The sequence below is a fragment of the Accipiter gentilis genome, chromosome 18, assembly GCF_929443795.1.
Source record: "Accipiter gentilis chromosome 18, bAccGen1.1, whole genome shotgun sequence".
Taxonomy (NCBI): domain Eukaryota; kingdom Metazoa; phylum Chordata; class Aves; order Accipitriformes; family Accipitridae; genus Astur; species Astur gentilis.
In genome coordinates this window covers 24,859,667-24,874,345 of record NC_064897.1, presented here as the reverse complement: position 1 = coordinate 24,874,345, position 14,679 = coordinate 24,859,667, and the positions used below count along the sequence as shown (strand labels likewise).

Here is a 14,679-nt window from a genome sequence, read left to right as displayed (position 1 = left end):
ATTCTGGAGTTTAACCGCTGCAAAAATGTTTTTAAGATTAATGCCTCTCTTGAAATACAGTCTTGTCTATACGCTTCCAGAAAGGTGCTGCAGTCTCTCAAAGGAAGGAAAAGTATGTTGTCAAAATGCTGCTAGGGCAAGCATGCCTGCTACTCTGTTTCTACTGTAACGATCTTAAATAACTTTCTTCTGAACACAATGCACTCTCTACAACTACAACAGACTGGGAAGTGTCCCAATTACAATGGGAACAAATTCTTAGCAGTGTCTTAACTAAAATGTTAACATAAATCTTAACAAAGACACAGAAGCAGTCCAGGAAGTGAGACAAAGTGGCACTACTACTGCCTTTGATGGTCCCTCTGCCCCTGTGACACTTCAAATCCTTGTGTCTGCCATGTCCCCTGTTTAGCATTGCTTAGCCAGGTTAGATACACTTAACTCCTTGAATGTTTCTGTACAAGTCTAATCCTCCCAACATCTTTGTCAGCATTTCTCTAGATTGAAATAGTTACAAATACTTTACTTCTTACTTCATTTTTGGTATGTTGTCTTACCTTCTTTCTCTCTCTCCCTTCAATACTTTATTAGCATGCAAATCTGAACACAGTCCTGCAGAGGGCTGTGCTGGCCCAGCAATGCTTAGGTGCTTGTATTTGGGCCAAGCCTGAATGGAAAGCAGGCTCAGGCCTCCCAAACTAGCACCAGCAGAGAAACAAAGGCTGTAACGCCAAGTCCCACTCTGTTTTGCTGGTTTTGTGAGCCCCAAACCACCCCTACGCAAAGCCCCATCAGCCTAGTGTGATGCCCAAACCCTAGCCATCCCCCCGCCTCTTATTCCTCGACAGGAGCCCTTTTCAAGCCAAGACTGTACAGCAAAAAGCTCTTTTCCTCATGCTGAGAAACGCAGTTGACGATGGGGTGCGAGCAGCTCTTGCCTGACTGTTGTAACTGAGCAAACATCCACCCCGCAGTGGAGTGGTACCTAAACACCCTGCGGGCCGAAACCGCCCTGCCCCAGGGGGATGGCACCCACAGACACACAGCTTTTGTTAGCCACAGGCATGTGAAACACCACTTCTTTCTTCCACAAAGCCAGACCAGAAGTCCTATGTATCTCGTGTGAGGGAGGAGGGTGCCAGGCACAAACCCAATTTCCTTCACCCCAGCACGGCCCAGGCCTGCGCTCGCCTTCATATGCCCTCGCCCCAAGGGGACCGGCTGCCCCAGCCGCTCCAGCCCTGAGGCAGACGGCTGTGGCACATGGGGGACTCGACCCCTCTCATCTCCGCCAGGCTGGAGCATCTCCAGCCCTCACGGCGTTGCACCCTGCCCGTCCTGAGGTAGGGGTGAGGGAGCGACAGGGCGTAAGCAAGCCGGCTGGCCAGAGAGAGCCTCCGACCAGCCCCGGAGGTGAAGGAAGCGACCGGCCTCCCCTCAGGCGAGGGCGCGGGCCGGCGGCTGGCTGCGGCAGCGCTCTCCTGGGCGGGACGCCAGGGGGCGCTAGCAGCCGGCAGCTCGCCGCCCTCCCGCGGAGGAAGTTTGACCCTCGGCGGCTCCTGTCCGCCGCCCGCCGCCGTTGAGGCGGCGTGACCCTCGGCGGCCGCCATCGGTTCCTGCCGTTGACCGGGTGAGGTGCCGAGCGGGAGCGCCGCCGCCATGAGCCGCAGCTACAACGATGAGCTGCAGTACCTGGACAAGATCGATAAGAACTGCTGGCGGATCAAGAAGGGCTTCGTGCCGAACATGCATGTGCGTGAGAGGGGGTTGGGGGGCGGCCCACCCGCGGGAAAGGGGGCCGGGGGGGAGGGGGAAGGGGGGCTCGGCCCGGTGTCGGTCGCAGCCCCGGCCCGGTGTCGGTCGCAGCCCCGGCCCGGTGCCGGCCGCTCTGACAGCTCTCCCCGCAGGTGGAGGGCGTTTTCTACGTGAACGACCCCCTGGAGAAGCTGATGTTCGAGGAGCTGCGCAACGCCTGCCGCGGCGGAGGTGCGTCCGGCGGTGGGGGGGGGTCCTCTGACACGGGGGGGTCCATCCTCAGACGCTCCTTGCCGCGGCCTCGAAGGCCTCACTGAGCGCCTGGGTTCAAACCGCGCTGTTCCTTGGGCTTTGAAGGGACCAGGCTGTAGCAGAGACAACGGGGACAGGCCCGGTGCGTGTCCCGGCTGGCGGGTCTGGAGAGACACCAGACAGGAACGATTTCTCTCGCCTTGCCAGCCACTGCAGCCCCTTGAACACATCTTGTGCCCAGATCGGCTGCCCTCTGTGCTCTAGAACATTCATTCACTGGATGCCTGCTGTCAGAGTTTGCTTTGATGGGGGTTATAGGCCAGGCCCGTTTTTATTGTGTGGGGCTGGAGCCAGGTCTGACAGCTGGGCTGGTGGTAGCACACTTCTGTTGTTAGCGCAGATTGCTCTGCGTTGGTACTAACACAGCAGAGGGAGGATTTTAGAATAATGCCTCATTTAATGAAACTGCAGATCGTGCATAATGCTAGGTGCTTCTCGCCAGATTAGAATACTTGGTGGCGGCCGACTTCTGACTTGCCAGTGTTTTGAGCAAGCTCTTTAGAAAACCTTTCATTGCAATTACCAAAGTAAATTATTAGATTCTTTACGTTATCTTTTTTTGTTTTTTTCAGGTGCAGGTGGGTTTTTGCCTGCAATGAAACAGATTGGGAATGTGGCTGCATTACCTGGCATTGTTCATGTGAGTAACTCCTGTAAAGTATTGCTCTTTTTTTCTTCCTATTTGCCAGTGATTATTGCCTTCCAAATGGAAACTCCATTGTGAGAAGGGGTGGGGAACAAAGTTCTTTTCAGGACAGTCTGTGTGTTAGGAACCTTTTTCTGAGTAAGGAGTGCTTGCAAGGGCAGCATATAAAACTAAGTTGTCAGAAAGGGAAGTATCCACTTACTTAATTGACTGCCTTTTGACATGAAGTATTTTAGCATTGCTTTATCCAGTTTCAATTTGCCTGAGCCACCTTTCCCCCACTGCTCATATTGTCTGTTGTTTTTGAGTTGTCTCTGCTGACCTGGAATGCACGAAGAGGTGAGGAGAGGCAATATTGTTGTCTGTATTATTGTTGCTGCCCTAATGTTGGTAATGAGCCTTCCCACGCAGTCAACACTCCTTTCCCTCTCCCCATGCGTTTTGGAAGCAAAACATCAGATATGATGATGCAGGAAGAAAATACTAGGCTGGGTCACTTCTCAAGAAGTGCTAAGTATGATGTGAAAATGATCTTTTTCACATTCAATATCGCATATATTAGTAAGTAACAACTAACAGAATTTTCTTTTTTTAATTGTTTCTCTTGGTGACTTGGCAGAAGTTTTGAATTGCTGGCTGTAATAAAAGGCAGCCCATCATGCTGTTAAAATGCCTTAGCGGTCAACCAAAAAGGGAGTAAGGTAGAATAGTAACAGCCTGATAAAATGGGAATTTTGGCTGGTAGTTTGTAGGGGACATGTTACGATCACCTGTCTATTCAAATCTTCACTTTTTATTTCCAAACCAAGAGAGTTCATGGTGATGGCAAGGGGAGGCAGAAGAAGCACATAATCCCACTGAAAAGTACTGTTCTTTTTAATGTATGGTAACAGTTCAACACACATTGAAAAGTTCCAATTTCTGATAGTTTTCTGGATGTTTGAGGCTTTTGTTTGTTTGTTTGCTTAAATAGATGTGGAGTGCTGTTTGTGGTGTCCTAATCTAAATTTGCCAGGCTGGACACACTTTCAACTTGTGGAGCTCTGTAGAAACATGCTCTTACTTTCTTTAATTAGTAGTAATATGAAAAGGTTCAATAAAAAGAACTCTTTCATAAATTAAAATGACACAGCTCCTATCTCTAGCCGTATTCAGTCCATGTTTTGCCCGTTACCTCTGTCAGTTACTATCCTTGTCTCTAATTCCTCATGTTCCTGGGTTTTGGTACCAAAAAGACTGTGGTAGGTTGACCCTGGCTGGACACCAGGTGCCCACCAAAGCTGCTCTTTCCCCTGCCCCCAGCAGGACAGGGGAGAGAAAATATAACAAAGGGCTCATGCATCAAGATAAGGACAGGGAGAGATCACTCAAACAATTACCATCACGGGCAAAACAGACTCGACTTAGGGGAAAATTAACTTAATATATTGCCAATCAACCTGAGTAGGGTAATGAGAAATAAAACCAAATCTTATACACCTTCCCCCCACCCCTCCCTTCTTCCCAGGCACAGCTTCACTCCCAAATTCTCTACATAACCCCCACAGCAGTGCAGGGGGACAGGGAATGGGGGTTACAATCAGTTCATCACATGTCTCTGCTGCTTCATCCTTTTCAGGGGCAGGACTCCTCATACTCTTCCACTGCTCCAGCGTGGGCTTCCCACGGGGTCACAGCCTCCTTCAGGCATCCCCCTACTCTGGTGTGTGGTCCTTCATGGACTACAGGGGGTTATTTGCTCTGGCGTGGACCTCCCTGGGCTGCAGGGGGACAGTCTGCCTCACCATGGTCTTCACCACGGGCTGCAGAGGAATCTCTGCTCCAGCGCCTGGAGTACCTCCTCCCCCTCCTTCTTTACTGACCTGGGGGTCTGCAGGGCTGTTTCTCTTATATGTTCTCACTCCTCTTTCCAGCTGAAGTTTCTGTGCCTGCCATAACTTTTTTTTCCCTTCTTAAATATGTTTTCCCAGAGGCGCTACTACCTTCACTGATAGGCTCGCCCTTGGCTAGCAGCGGGTCCATCTTGGAGCCGGCTGGCATTGGCTCTATCAGACATAGGGGAAGCTTCTAGCAACTTCTTACAGAAGCCACCCCTGTAACCCCCGCCCCCGCTACCAAAACCTTGCCACACAAACCCAATACACTATCCTGTCAGGATATCATCCTAAAAGGATGACTTTTTTTCTGCCTACAGGGTGCAGTATTTGGTCAGGGTTCAATGACACAGCTAAGAAGAGAAATTGCTGACTGTTTTATGATTCCACTCCATAGCACTGAACTCTTCCCTTGTTACATTTACAGTATTTAAATATTGCAGGTGTCCCTAGATGGAACTTGGTAAAGACAAACTGATCTTCACTCTTGTGTTTCTGCTTTATGCTACTCATAAGCTATTGCCTACCTAAGTTTTGAATGCAAGGACTCTTGAGTCCAAGAAAAAGCTAGGTTAGAATTCAGTTTGAGATCACAATCCCTACAGTTATATGTTTCAGCTTCTCTTAAGTTTTGTTGAGATCTAGTCAATGGAGCCAAGCGGGCTTCTCAGCTGACTAGCCACTGGGTGTTTGCTTCAGGGTGAGATCTGCTCTCTGCTTTCTTTGCCTGTCTCTGCCATAACTGCAGGAGTTTAGATACTTACCTGAATTGATGTCTTTACTCCGTCTTCATCTGAACATCCAGTCTCTTTCTGGTATATTTGTTTGCAAATGTGACAACCACTGCCACAAGGCAAAGCATAACCAAGGTGACTGTGCAGCACAGAGTTTCATAAAACTTTAAAATTTCCTTCATTCTCTTTCAGAGATCAATAGGCCTTCCAGATGTCCATTCTGGCTATGGGTTTGCCATTGGCAACATGGCCGCCTTTGATATGAATGATCCTGAAGCAGTGGTTTCGCCAGGTAAGGATACGCTGACTGAACCTGCACCAAGAAGTATCTGGGATTTCAAAATACTTTGTGAAATGGCAGGTCATTACAGTACTTTATATGCAGAACCAAAGCAAAAAATACTTGAATTATAGGGAGTTAAAAGGTGCTTAATTCATGCACTCAGAACCATTATTCTTTATGGAGCAGGTGGTTACACTGGAAACATCTAAACAGTCCAGAGAGAATTGCCCTTGTGTTTTTGGCTTGGGCTTGTGATACCTCCTAGTTTTGAAGGGAGAGCTCAAGACTTTGAACTTGGGTTTTGCCAGATTGGTAAAGAACTGACGCTTTTCTTTGAACGATGTTTGAAAACATCTCTTGAGAATATTTCTACACTTTATTAAAAATGTGACCTTAAAATATGTCTGTCTTTATTAAAAAGCACCTGGGTCTTTAATTACTGATGGTCTGGAGATGCTTTTATGGTTGTCATGAAACATGATGTTCATGTTTTAGGTTTGCTTGAGGCAGTTCTGGTGTTCCTGATTGACTCAAACCCAAGATCTCTTAGTCTGGTATCCCCCCTCTGACACTAGTTAATACCAGAACCTTCTTAGTAAAGATGGCATGATTGATCTTTCACATTTGGCCTTGCCTTGCAGTCTTTATTTTTATTGACTAGTAAGAGTTAAGCAAAACACTAAGAACTGAAGTTTAATATTCCTTGTAAGTATTTATCACTTATTATAACTAGTTATTATTTATTCCCATGAAGTTTCAAAAATGACTTGCTTTCAGGGACTTGCTTTTGAGAACATCTTACATCAGGGAGCCATGCTAAGATCCATCACTTTTCTTCTGACTGTAGGCAGAAGAACAGGAACATCCTCTCTACTTCTGTGGACAGTATATTTTACAGTTGTGTCTCCTTCTCTTGTCTGCTTGCTGGAGCAACTTTGTAAACAGAGACCTCTGTAGGCAATTGTACATCTGTGTCTGTAGAGCATGTGCTTGAGACTGAAAAACTGTTTGGGGTTTTTTTTTTTTAGAGTTTTCAAGTTTTTCTCTGCAAGACTACATTTTTGGCTGTCTTGAAATCTGAGGCTTCATGTAGATCTATTAAAATGAAGCTTAATGCAGTTCTGCTTTTTCCCCAGTATTGTGTCAGAAAGAAGGTGTAAGATCACTGGAGTCAGTATGTAGTCCCTGTCATCAGGGACACTGATTGAAGATGAATATTCAGCAAGTGCTCACCATCAACACACTCTTTAATAATTCTATGGCTTTTTCTACACTTGTAGGTGGTGTCGGATTTGACATCAACTGTGGTGTCCGCTTACTACGTACAAATTTGGATGAAAGTGATGTGCAGCCTGTGAAGGAGCAGCTCGCCCAGGCTATGTTTGACCACATTCCAGTTGGTGTTGGCTCCAAAGGTGTCATCCCCATGAATGCCAAGTAAGAGAATGACTTTGTACACACATCCCTAGAGGGGGACATCTGTCCTGTTTATTTTGCTGAAAGATTCATCAGTGGGAGAGCTTAACAAAGAAAAAGTAATTCTAAACCTCTTTCCATTCTTTCTGCATATGTCCTTCACCAGAAGGTCTGGCATAATCATCAGTACACAAAGTCAGCTGTTTCTTCCCCCATTTAAAATGCTGAAATAACTGAAAGTTCTTGAAAGGTTCTCATTTCTTCTGACAGAAAACCTCCATGAATGTAAAGCTATTTTTTTTAAAGGGATGTGAGAGAAAATAGGATATTCCACACACAACAAAGAGGAAAAAGTAATGACCTATCTAAAATTAATATATTTGTAGAGCTTGATTTTCAGGAAGTATTAAGAAGTTGGGATTCTTGTTAGGGGAGTTGGGGTCTGAACATAAAATCGTAGAATAATTTAGGTTGGATGGGATCTCTTGAAGTCGTCTCATCCAACTCCTTGCACAAAGGAGGGCTAACTCTGAAGGTAGGTCCAACACCAAAGTTACATCAGGTTGCTGAGGCCCATATCCAGTGGAGTTTTGAGCATATCCAAGGATAACCACCTTATGTAGGTGTTTGATGATTGCAGGGATTTGGAAGAGGCACTAGAGATGGGTGTGGACTGGTCTCTCCGGGAAGGCTATGCCTGGGCAGAGGACAAGGAGCACTGTGAGGAATATGGAAGAATGCTTCAGGCTGACCCCAACAAGGTTTCCTCAAGAGCAAAGAAGAGGGGCCTGCCTCAGGTAATGTCGTGTTTCAGGAGGGCTGTGAGTGCTCCCAGGGTTCAAATATAAAGGTTAGCAAGTTGTTCTCTAATTTTGTGTCCTTTCTTGAGACTCTGCCTAGCATTTCTGGGCAGGGAGAAAGGTGAGATGGTGGGGCTGTTTCTGAATAATTCTTGACAGATCTGTAGTGGAGGGAAACAATACTGGGCCTACCCAAGGTCCCGGGGCAATCAGTTTTCCCTCAGTTAACACCTGGTACTGGAATTCATGTCTGGTGGCATTTCCCCATCCAGATGTAGTTTTGTTTTTAAGAGACAGGCAGGTTATCCTGCAACTTTTCTCCTTGTTTGCTCAGTAAGTTAATAGCAGCACAGTCTGTAGATCCTGGTCCTTTTGTTTAATCGCAGTCTTGTTCCAACAGTAAAAACAGTTATAAATTTGAACAAAGGGGACAGTGATGATGCTACTATGTTCTACTTCCTTTCAGTTTATATGGGGATTTTTTTTTTCCCGGAAAAACTTTTCTAAAACCAAAACCTTGCTGTAGCAATTTGCCCTATTGCCCATATTGCCGTAGCTCTCCCCTGTGCTCCCAGAGGCTGCTTTACTAGCACTGTCTGATCAGCATGTTGTGATTGGCAGCTGGGGACCCTGGGAGCGGGAAATCATTATGCCGAGATCCAGGTTGTGGATGACATTTACAACGAATATGCTGCCAGGAAGATGGGCATCGACCACAAAGGGCAGGTGTGCGTGATGATCCACAGTGGCAGCAGAGGTCTGGGCCACCAGGTTGCCACAGGTACGATCGGACTGTTGTAGGTACCTGGAGTGAAGCAAACTCCTCAGCATGGTCTTGTCATCGACAGTAAATTGCAGCACCAAATAGCATTTCTTACAGTGTAATTGCTGAGTCTATTCTGAGTTGCCTTGACAGGGCTTGCCTTGAATTTTGTCTGCTTGATCTTGCATGTGTTTTCAAGCCTTTTAGCAACGATAAGTTTAAAACTAATGTGTTAATTGTCTTCAGTCATGCAGAGTATTGATCTTGCTATTATGTGTCCATGCAATGATAGGTTAAGAGATGGCAGACTCATGCTGGAACATGGGAAATTCCAATTAGCTACTAGAATTTTTATTTATTTATTTAATCATTAAAGTGGTCAAATGCTGGAACAGGTTGCTTAGAGAGCTTGTAGAACCAGCATCCGTGGAGATACTGAAAACTTGACTGAATAAGACCCTGAGCAACCTGATCTAGCTGGAGCTGCTTTGAGCAAGTGATAGGACTACACAACTTCCAGAAGTCCCTTCCAAACCAAATTGTTCTATGATTAAGACAGTATGGAGATTTTTCACTGAATCCTCTGTCTGGTTGAGGGGCTGTCTTGATACGTATTTGCTTGGGACAGTGAGTCCATAATCTCTGGTGTAACAGAGGCAGGCATTTCCGCAGCAGAAAAAGAAAGACTAAATTCTTGGCTCACAAAAAAGTGTCACATCTGCGTTTATTGTTTTGAAGCTAAATGAAGTGCTCGCATTATTAGAATTTATCACTAGATTGAACCGCTTTTTTCAAAGTGGAGAATTCTTTCCGGTACACCTGAGCCTCTTAACTTTTCTTTCTAAATACAGTCTTGGGGAATGCTGTTTGCAAACAATTGATGATGTTCTGCCACAGATTTGCTTTTGCATTTGAGAAGCCATAGGTTTGACCATCGGGCAGATGTGTTCAGTTTTAGAATATAAATTGTAGACAGTCATGTTAATCTCACACATTGAAACAAAAGTAAGAAGTCACTTAGTCTTACTGTGTTTATTTCCCAGATGCATTGGTGGCTATGGAAAAAGCTATGAAGAGGGACAAAATCATAGTGAATGATCGCCAGCTGGCATGTGCCAGGATTGCCTCCACAGAGGGACAGGATTACTTGAAGGGAATGGCAGCTGCTGGAAACTATGCATGGGTCAACCGCTCTTCTATGACTTTTCTAACAAGACAGGTAGGGGCAGAGTTGTCTCTGATGCAAATGTTGTGGTACAAATCTCCTGCTTTATCCCAGGCATATGGAAAACGCAGTAGCTGCAGTATTTAAAGTAATTTTCTTTTTTGTGCTTTTTTTAACTGTGTTTTCTGGAGAGACATACACAAAGCTGCAGTCATGAGAATCCATCCAAAACCTCTCAGCATCACTGGACTGTATTTGCAGAAGCCACTTAGGCAATATTTTTGAAAATGCCTCAAACTGGAAGAGGATACAAGAAAATTGTTTTTATGCTGCTGAAACCATCTTTTCAGAGTTGCAAGAATTTGTCTAGCTGATATCTGATTGAATTCCAGTATTAAAACTGCCAGTGGGCAGATAAACAATCTAGACAGTCCAGTTCTGTCACACTTAGCACTGTTGTATTCAATTCTGTTGTGGCTGAATTTGACTGAAGTTTCTTACCTGCCTTGCCAAGTGGTCATTGACTTATCAGCGAGAAACACTTTCAAGCAGATTTGTTGCTTTTTATTCCTAAAAAGACTGTAGATCTTCCACATGTACACAGCAATTTTCTTCTTGTATTTCAAGTCCTGGTTTGCTTTCTTTTTAGGCCTTTGCCAAAGTCTTCAACACAACCCCAGATGACCTTGATATGCATGTTATCTATGATGTGTCTCACAACATTGCCAAAGTGGAGCAACATGTAGTGGATGGAAAGGAGCGGACTCTGCTAGTGCACAGAAAAGGATCAACCAGGGCCTTCCCTCCTCACCATCCTCTTATTGCTGTTGATTATCAAGTAAGTTTAGTTGTGGGAGAAGGAAATCAGAAGAGAATTCTGGATTAATGAGACAGTTTTAGGGTCCTTAACAGATCCAAATGCTGTGAGTTCCCTTTTTGAGCTAACAGCACTAGAACCCTGGTGGGGTTGTTCTGCTTGTCTGTGCGTTAGATCTTTGGGGCACTGAGCTCCCTCTTCTGCTCCATACCTGCAATGGTTGGAAGATCATGAAGGGAAAGAAGTGCTTCATACCTAGGGCAGGCTTCAGTGATATGCCTTGTCTCTCTGTTGGACACAAGTCTCTTGATCTGCTGCTCTGCATCTTTCAGTGCAGTTAGTTCTCCAGAATCCTTGATAGCAGGCACCCAAGGCAAGCAGGGATGCTCTGAGGGAAAGTGAACCTGCCCTCCTTTTCTGGAGATAAGGTTCCTCTCAGACTTTTATTAAGAGTGAGGTTTTTAGGCTTTTTCTTGTGAATTAATACTTTGCACCCACAGCTGACTGGACAGCCTGTTTTGATCGGCGGGACTATGGGCACCTGTAGCTATGTTCTTACTGGCACAGAGCAAGGCATGACCGAGACCTTTGGAACTACTTGCCATGGAGCTGTAAGTCAAAAAGTTATTTCAGGAAGGGATTGGAATGGGACTGTCATCCAGAGAACAGGGTTGTTCAAGGTGTGATTCATTTGTTGGTCATACAAGTAGAGAGTAGCCTTGCCACAGTAATCCCAGCCCAGAAGGACTGCAGGCTAGAAGTCCTCTTTGCCCCTTACTGAGTAGTTTTGACTACTGCTACAGAAAATTTAGAGGGTGCTGCTTTATACAAGGCAAATGTTAGGATGAAGATGTGGAGAATGAGCCCCTTTTACCAAATTCTGGTATCTCTGAGTTAACAAGAAGGATTACTGTGCTGAGGCTGTCCATATAAAACTCCTCAGTGGTTAGAAGAAGGTATTTCCTCCCCTGTTATTTACAGTGTGAGACAGGATGATTGAGGAAGATAAATAGCTTCCAGTATCCTAAACACTGTCTGACAGTGGCTTGCGTAAAAAGACACTTGCAGACTAGCATGTTATTGCGCACATGGTAGCCGTTGTACGAGATGTGGGATTTTGCGGGAGCCCATCACCTAAGTCTAAATTAATTTCCCATTTTGTGGCTTGTTGTGGTCTGTGCTCACAGCCATTCGGTGTTTACTTATAATGTAATAATGTTTTTCGTTAATAACAAAGAGTTCTGTTTTTCCAAACTGCTACAAAAAATAGAATAACAAAACTGCTGTCTAGGGTCGTGCACTGTCTCGAGCCAAATCTCGACGTAACTTGGACTTCCAGGATGTATTGGACAAGCTGGCTGACATGGGCATTGCCATCCGTGTTGCTTCTCCCAAACTGGTCATGGAAGAAGTGAGTTTAATACTTTGTTATCTGAGAGGGAAAAGGGAGTCTTGCTCCTTGGCTGAATGGCCCTCCCTGACTTGATTCTTCACAGTGCTAAGTGATCACTGGTACTCTAAATATACAGCTTGTGTGATTCCTGATAGAGCTATCCAGTTTTTTGGAAAATAATGTGAAGTCTTCCCTGTCCCTAAAATCCTGCTGAAAGGGGAGATGCCTGTTTTGACAGGTTTTGGAGTGTGTGGTTTTTTTCTTCTTCTGCCTAGCAATAGGGATAATTTCTATTAACCTTGAGAAGTCTTTGTGTGAGCATCACAAAAGTTGTTACATTTTATGGATTCTCTTCTTGAATGATGTTCTCCCTGCTTTAAACTTACTTTACACTGCAACTGTCATGTAGATTATTAGCGGTGTATCACAGCTTCGCCCCTTTTAAGATGAATTCCTCTATTTGCTCAAGAAGAGAACTCTGGCTAGAAAACTTTGAATATTAGGACTTCCAGTTCTTCTGCATTAACATGATAGAACATCTTTTCTGTTCCCAACCTCACTCGTAATAGCGTGTTGATCATTTGGAGCTATGCCATTATGGGTGTTGGTGTTGTACAAACATGTTGATCGCATTAAAATCTCTATTTAAGAGCAGCTTCCTTGTCAGAATGCTGGAGGGGGAAGCTCTAGAGTTCAACCCTGATTCCTGTCACTAAGGGGCAGTAAAGATAAATCTTAAAAGGCTGGCTGTAAGGAGGAAGTTAGAGTGACTTCCTGCCAGGTAATGAAGCTTGACATTCTCACATGGACTGGATTATTTGAGAATATAGGGAAAACTGAACCAAAATAGCTAGTATTTTATCTGAAGTGTGGTGAAAGCTTATTTGGAAAGCTAAGTGTCTTATACATTTCTTAGATATGTAAGGTGGCCAGATTCTCAATACGTTCACCCACTTCTACACCCTCAATTCATATGATTCTATTTTCACAAAGAGAAAAAGGGGTATCAAAAGCCTATATCTAACTTCCTGTGACTTCAGGTTGTTTATAGTTTTGTCTTTTTTTCTTCTCTCTCCTCACTCCAGGCACCAGAGTCTTATAAGAACGTGACAGATGTGGTTAACACCTGCCATGCAGCTGGCATCAGCAAGAAGGCCATTAAACTGAGACCTATTGCTGTTATAAAAGGCTAGGAACTGGTGGGCAGCAGAAGCGCACTGACATCTCCAGGCCTTAAACAAAACTGACTAGAACCATCATCTTCCCACACCTCTTGGACTCTGTAGGATGCTCAGATATCACATCATTGTTCTGGAAACACAACAGTTGAGCATACCCCTACTTTTAACCACTCCTAGGCATAATTAATGCCCCCCCTGTCCTTGTTCTATGGTGTTCTTTTCTTGTGAGGAAAGGGCAAAGAAATAAGTAAGTCTTGTTTTTTATATGCAGTCCCTCCCTCGTTTGCCTGATGATTCCACAGGCAGGACTTCAGACTTGCCTGAGTTGTCACTAATTGCTGTGCTGCAAGACCACCTCCATCAGCGAAGATGGCATTTGAACCAGGCCTGCTGTCTCCACACCTGACTGCCTGGAACTCTTTCTGCATATAGAAGTACTCTGATAGGGTATAGTGCTTCTGGGCAGGGAGAGGTTGCTCTGTTTGCAGATACCTTTATGCGTAGTCTATATTGTTGCATGTTTTGTGGCAATTGGGTAAGAAATCTGGAGTTGGGAGTGGTCTCTTGGTCGGGTTGAGAGGGAGTAGCTAGGCTTGAGGCACAGTCCTCCCTTCTCCCCCACACTCTCTCATTTAACACGGCACCTGGTGTACTTGGCTCAGTACAAGTAGGTGTTCCACAGTCTTCTGGAAATGCTAGTAGGATTGAGTATGTTGCTTTGAGGGGGTTTGTTTGCCTAGTAAAAGTTGTGATTTAACAACTTTTCGATGTGCTAATCCAACATTTTGCAAAGTCCTAAGCATGTACAAGTTGGATTGGATAATATTGTTCACTGTGTCCTGCAGCTCTGATTGAAGTGAGTCCAGTTGCAGGGCCAGGCCCAGTATGATGTGACTTCTGATGTTTCTTCTACATTCATTAACCAAGACTGGAGAGGAAGCTGACCATCCCCACTAGATCATTTTGGGGATTACAAATAAAATGGGAAGTTGGGCACTGCAGTGTGTCTGTGTCATATTTATTCTGTGGCTAAAATGTCTGTTGTCCACTTTTAAGTACATAGGTGAGCTTGAAACCCATCACATTTTGTGACTTCAGCTGATGGATCTTGCAAAGAAATGTGCAGATGGCAGAATTTCTTGCAGGAGACAAGAGAAGGGCAATGCAGTGCTCTTTCCTTAACTTGGTTATGACAAGAGTGTGATAGGCACGATTTGTCTTTCTCAGGGCCTGCTGGGTCTGCCTCCCTGGATAGGGAATGGAGCTTGCTTGTATGCAGACACAAGGGGGCAGCTGGAGGAAAATAAAACCTCAAAGCAAGAGTGGAGCCCTGCCAGAGACTCATGTAAAAGGAGCAGGTAGTGATTGATGGACTCGAGTGCCTTTTGATGAAACATCCCTTTAAGTTTAGGATCTTACCTGAAACCTGCTATCTCAGGAGGCATGATGGCATTTTACTGACTTAATCACTTTGTGCTTATTGGTTTCTTAAGTTCAAATACTGTATTTGCCGCAGGTTCAGAAGCGGCACATGCAGTAA

The 14,679-nt window shown here is 45.0% G+C and overlaps 1 protein-coding gene across 1 annotated transcript; it reads left to right on the top strand.

Moving 5' to 3' along the window:
• Positions 1-1,525: 1,525 nt before the first annotated feature.
• Positions 1,526-14,251, top strand: RTCB (RNA 2',3'-cyclic phosphate and 5'-OH ligase). The gene is made up of 12 exons (XM_049822258.1): positions 1,526-1,752; positions 1,908-1,986; positions 2,640-2,707; positions 5,514-5,613; positions 6,885-7,041; positions 7,661-7,817; positions 8,442-8,601; positions 9,627-9,802; positions 10,398-10,586; positions 11,066-11,176; positions 11,857-11,976; positions 13,044-14,251. The coding sequence occupies exons 1-12, from the start codon at positions 1,660-1,662 to the stop codon at positions 13,149-13,151; spliced, it is 1,518 nt and encodes a 505-aa protein (XP_049678215.1). The 5' UTR covers positions 1,526-1,659; the 3' UTR covers positions 13,152-14,251.
• The last annotated feature ends 428 nt before the right edge of the window (positions 14,252-14,679 follow it).

Bases quoted from the DNA above. Each gene is read 5' to 3' on its own strand.
- RTCB (XM_049822258.1), top strand. From the start codon at position 1,660: ATGAGCCGCAGCTACAACGATGAGCTGCAGTACCTGGACAAGATCGAT. The intron at 8,602-9,626 runs GTACGATCGGAC...TTTATTTCCCAG, and splicing joins GGGCCACCAGGTTGCCACAG to ATGCATTGGTGGCTATGGAA. The intron at 9,803-10,397 runs GTAGGGGCAGAG...CTTTCTTTTTAG, and splicing joins TGACTTTTCTAACAAGACAG to GCCTTTGCCAAAGTCTTCAA.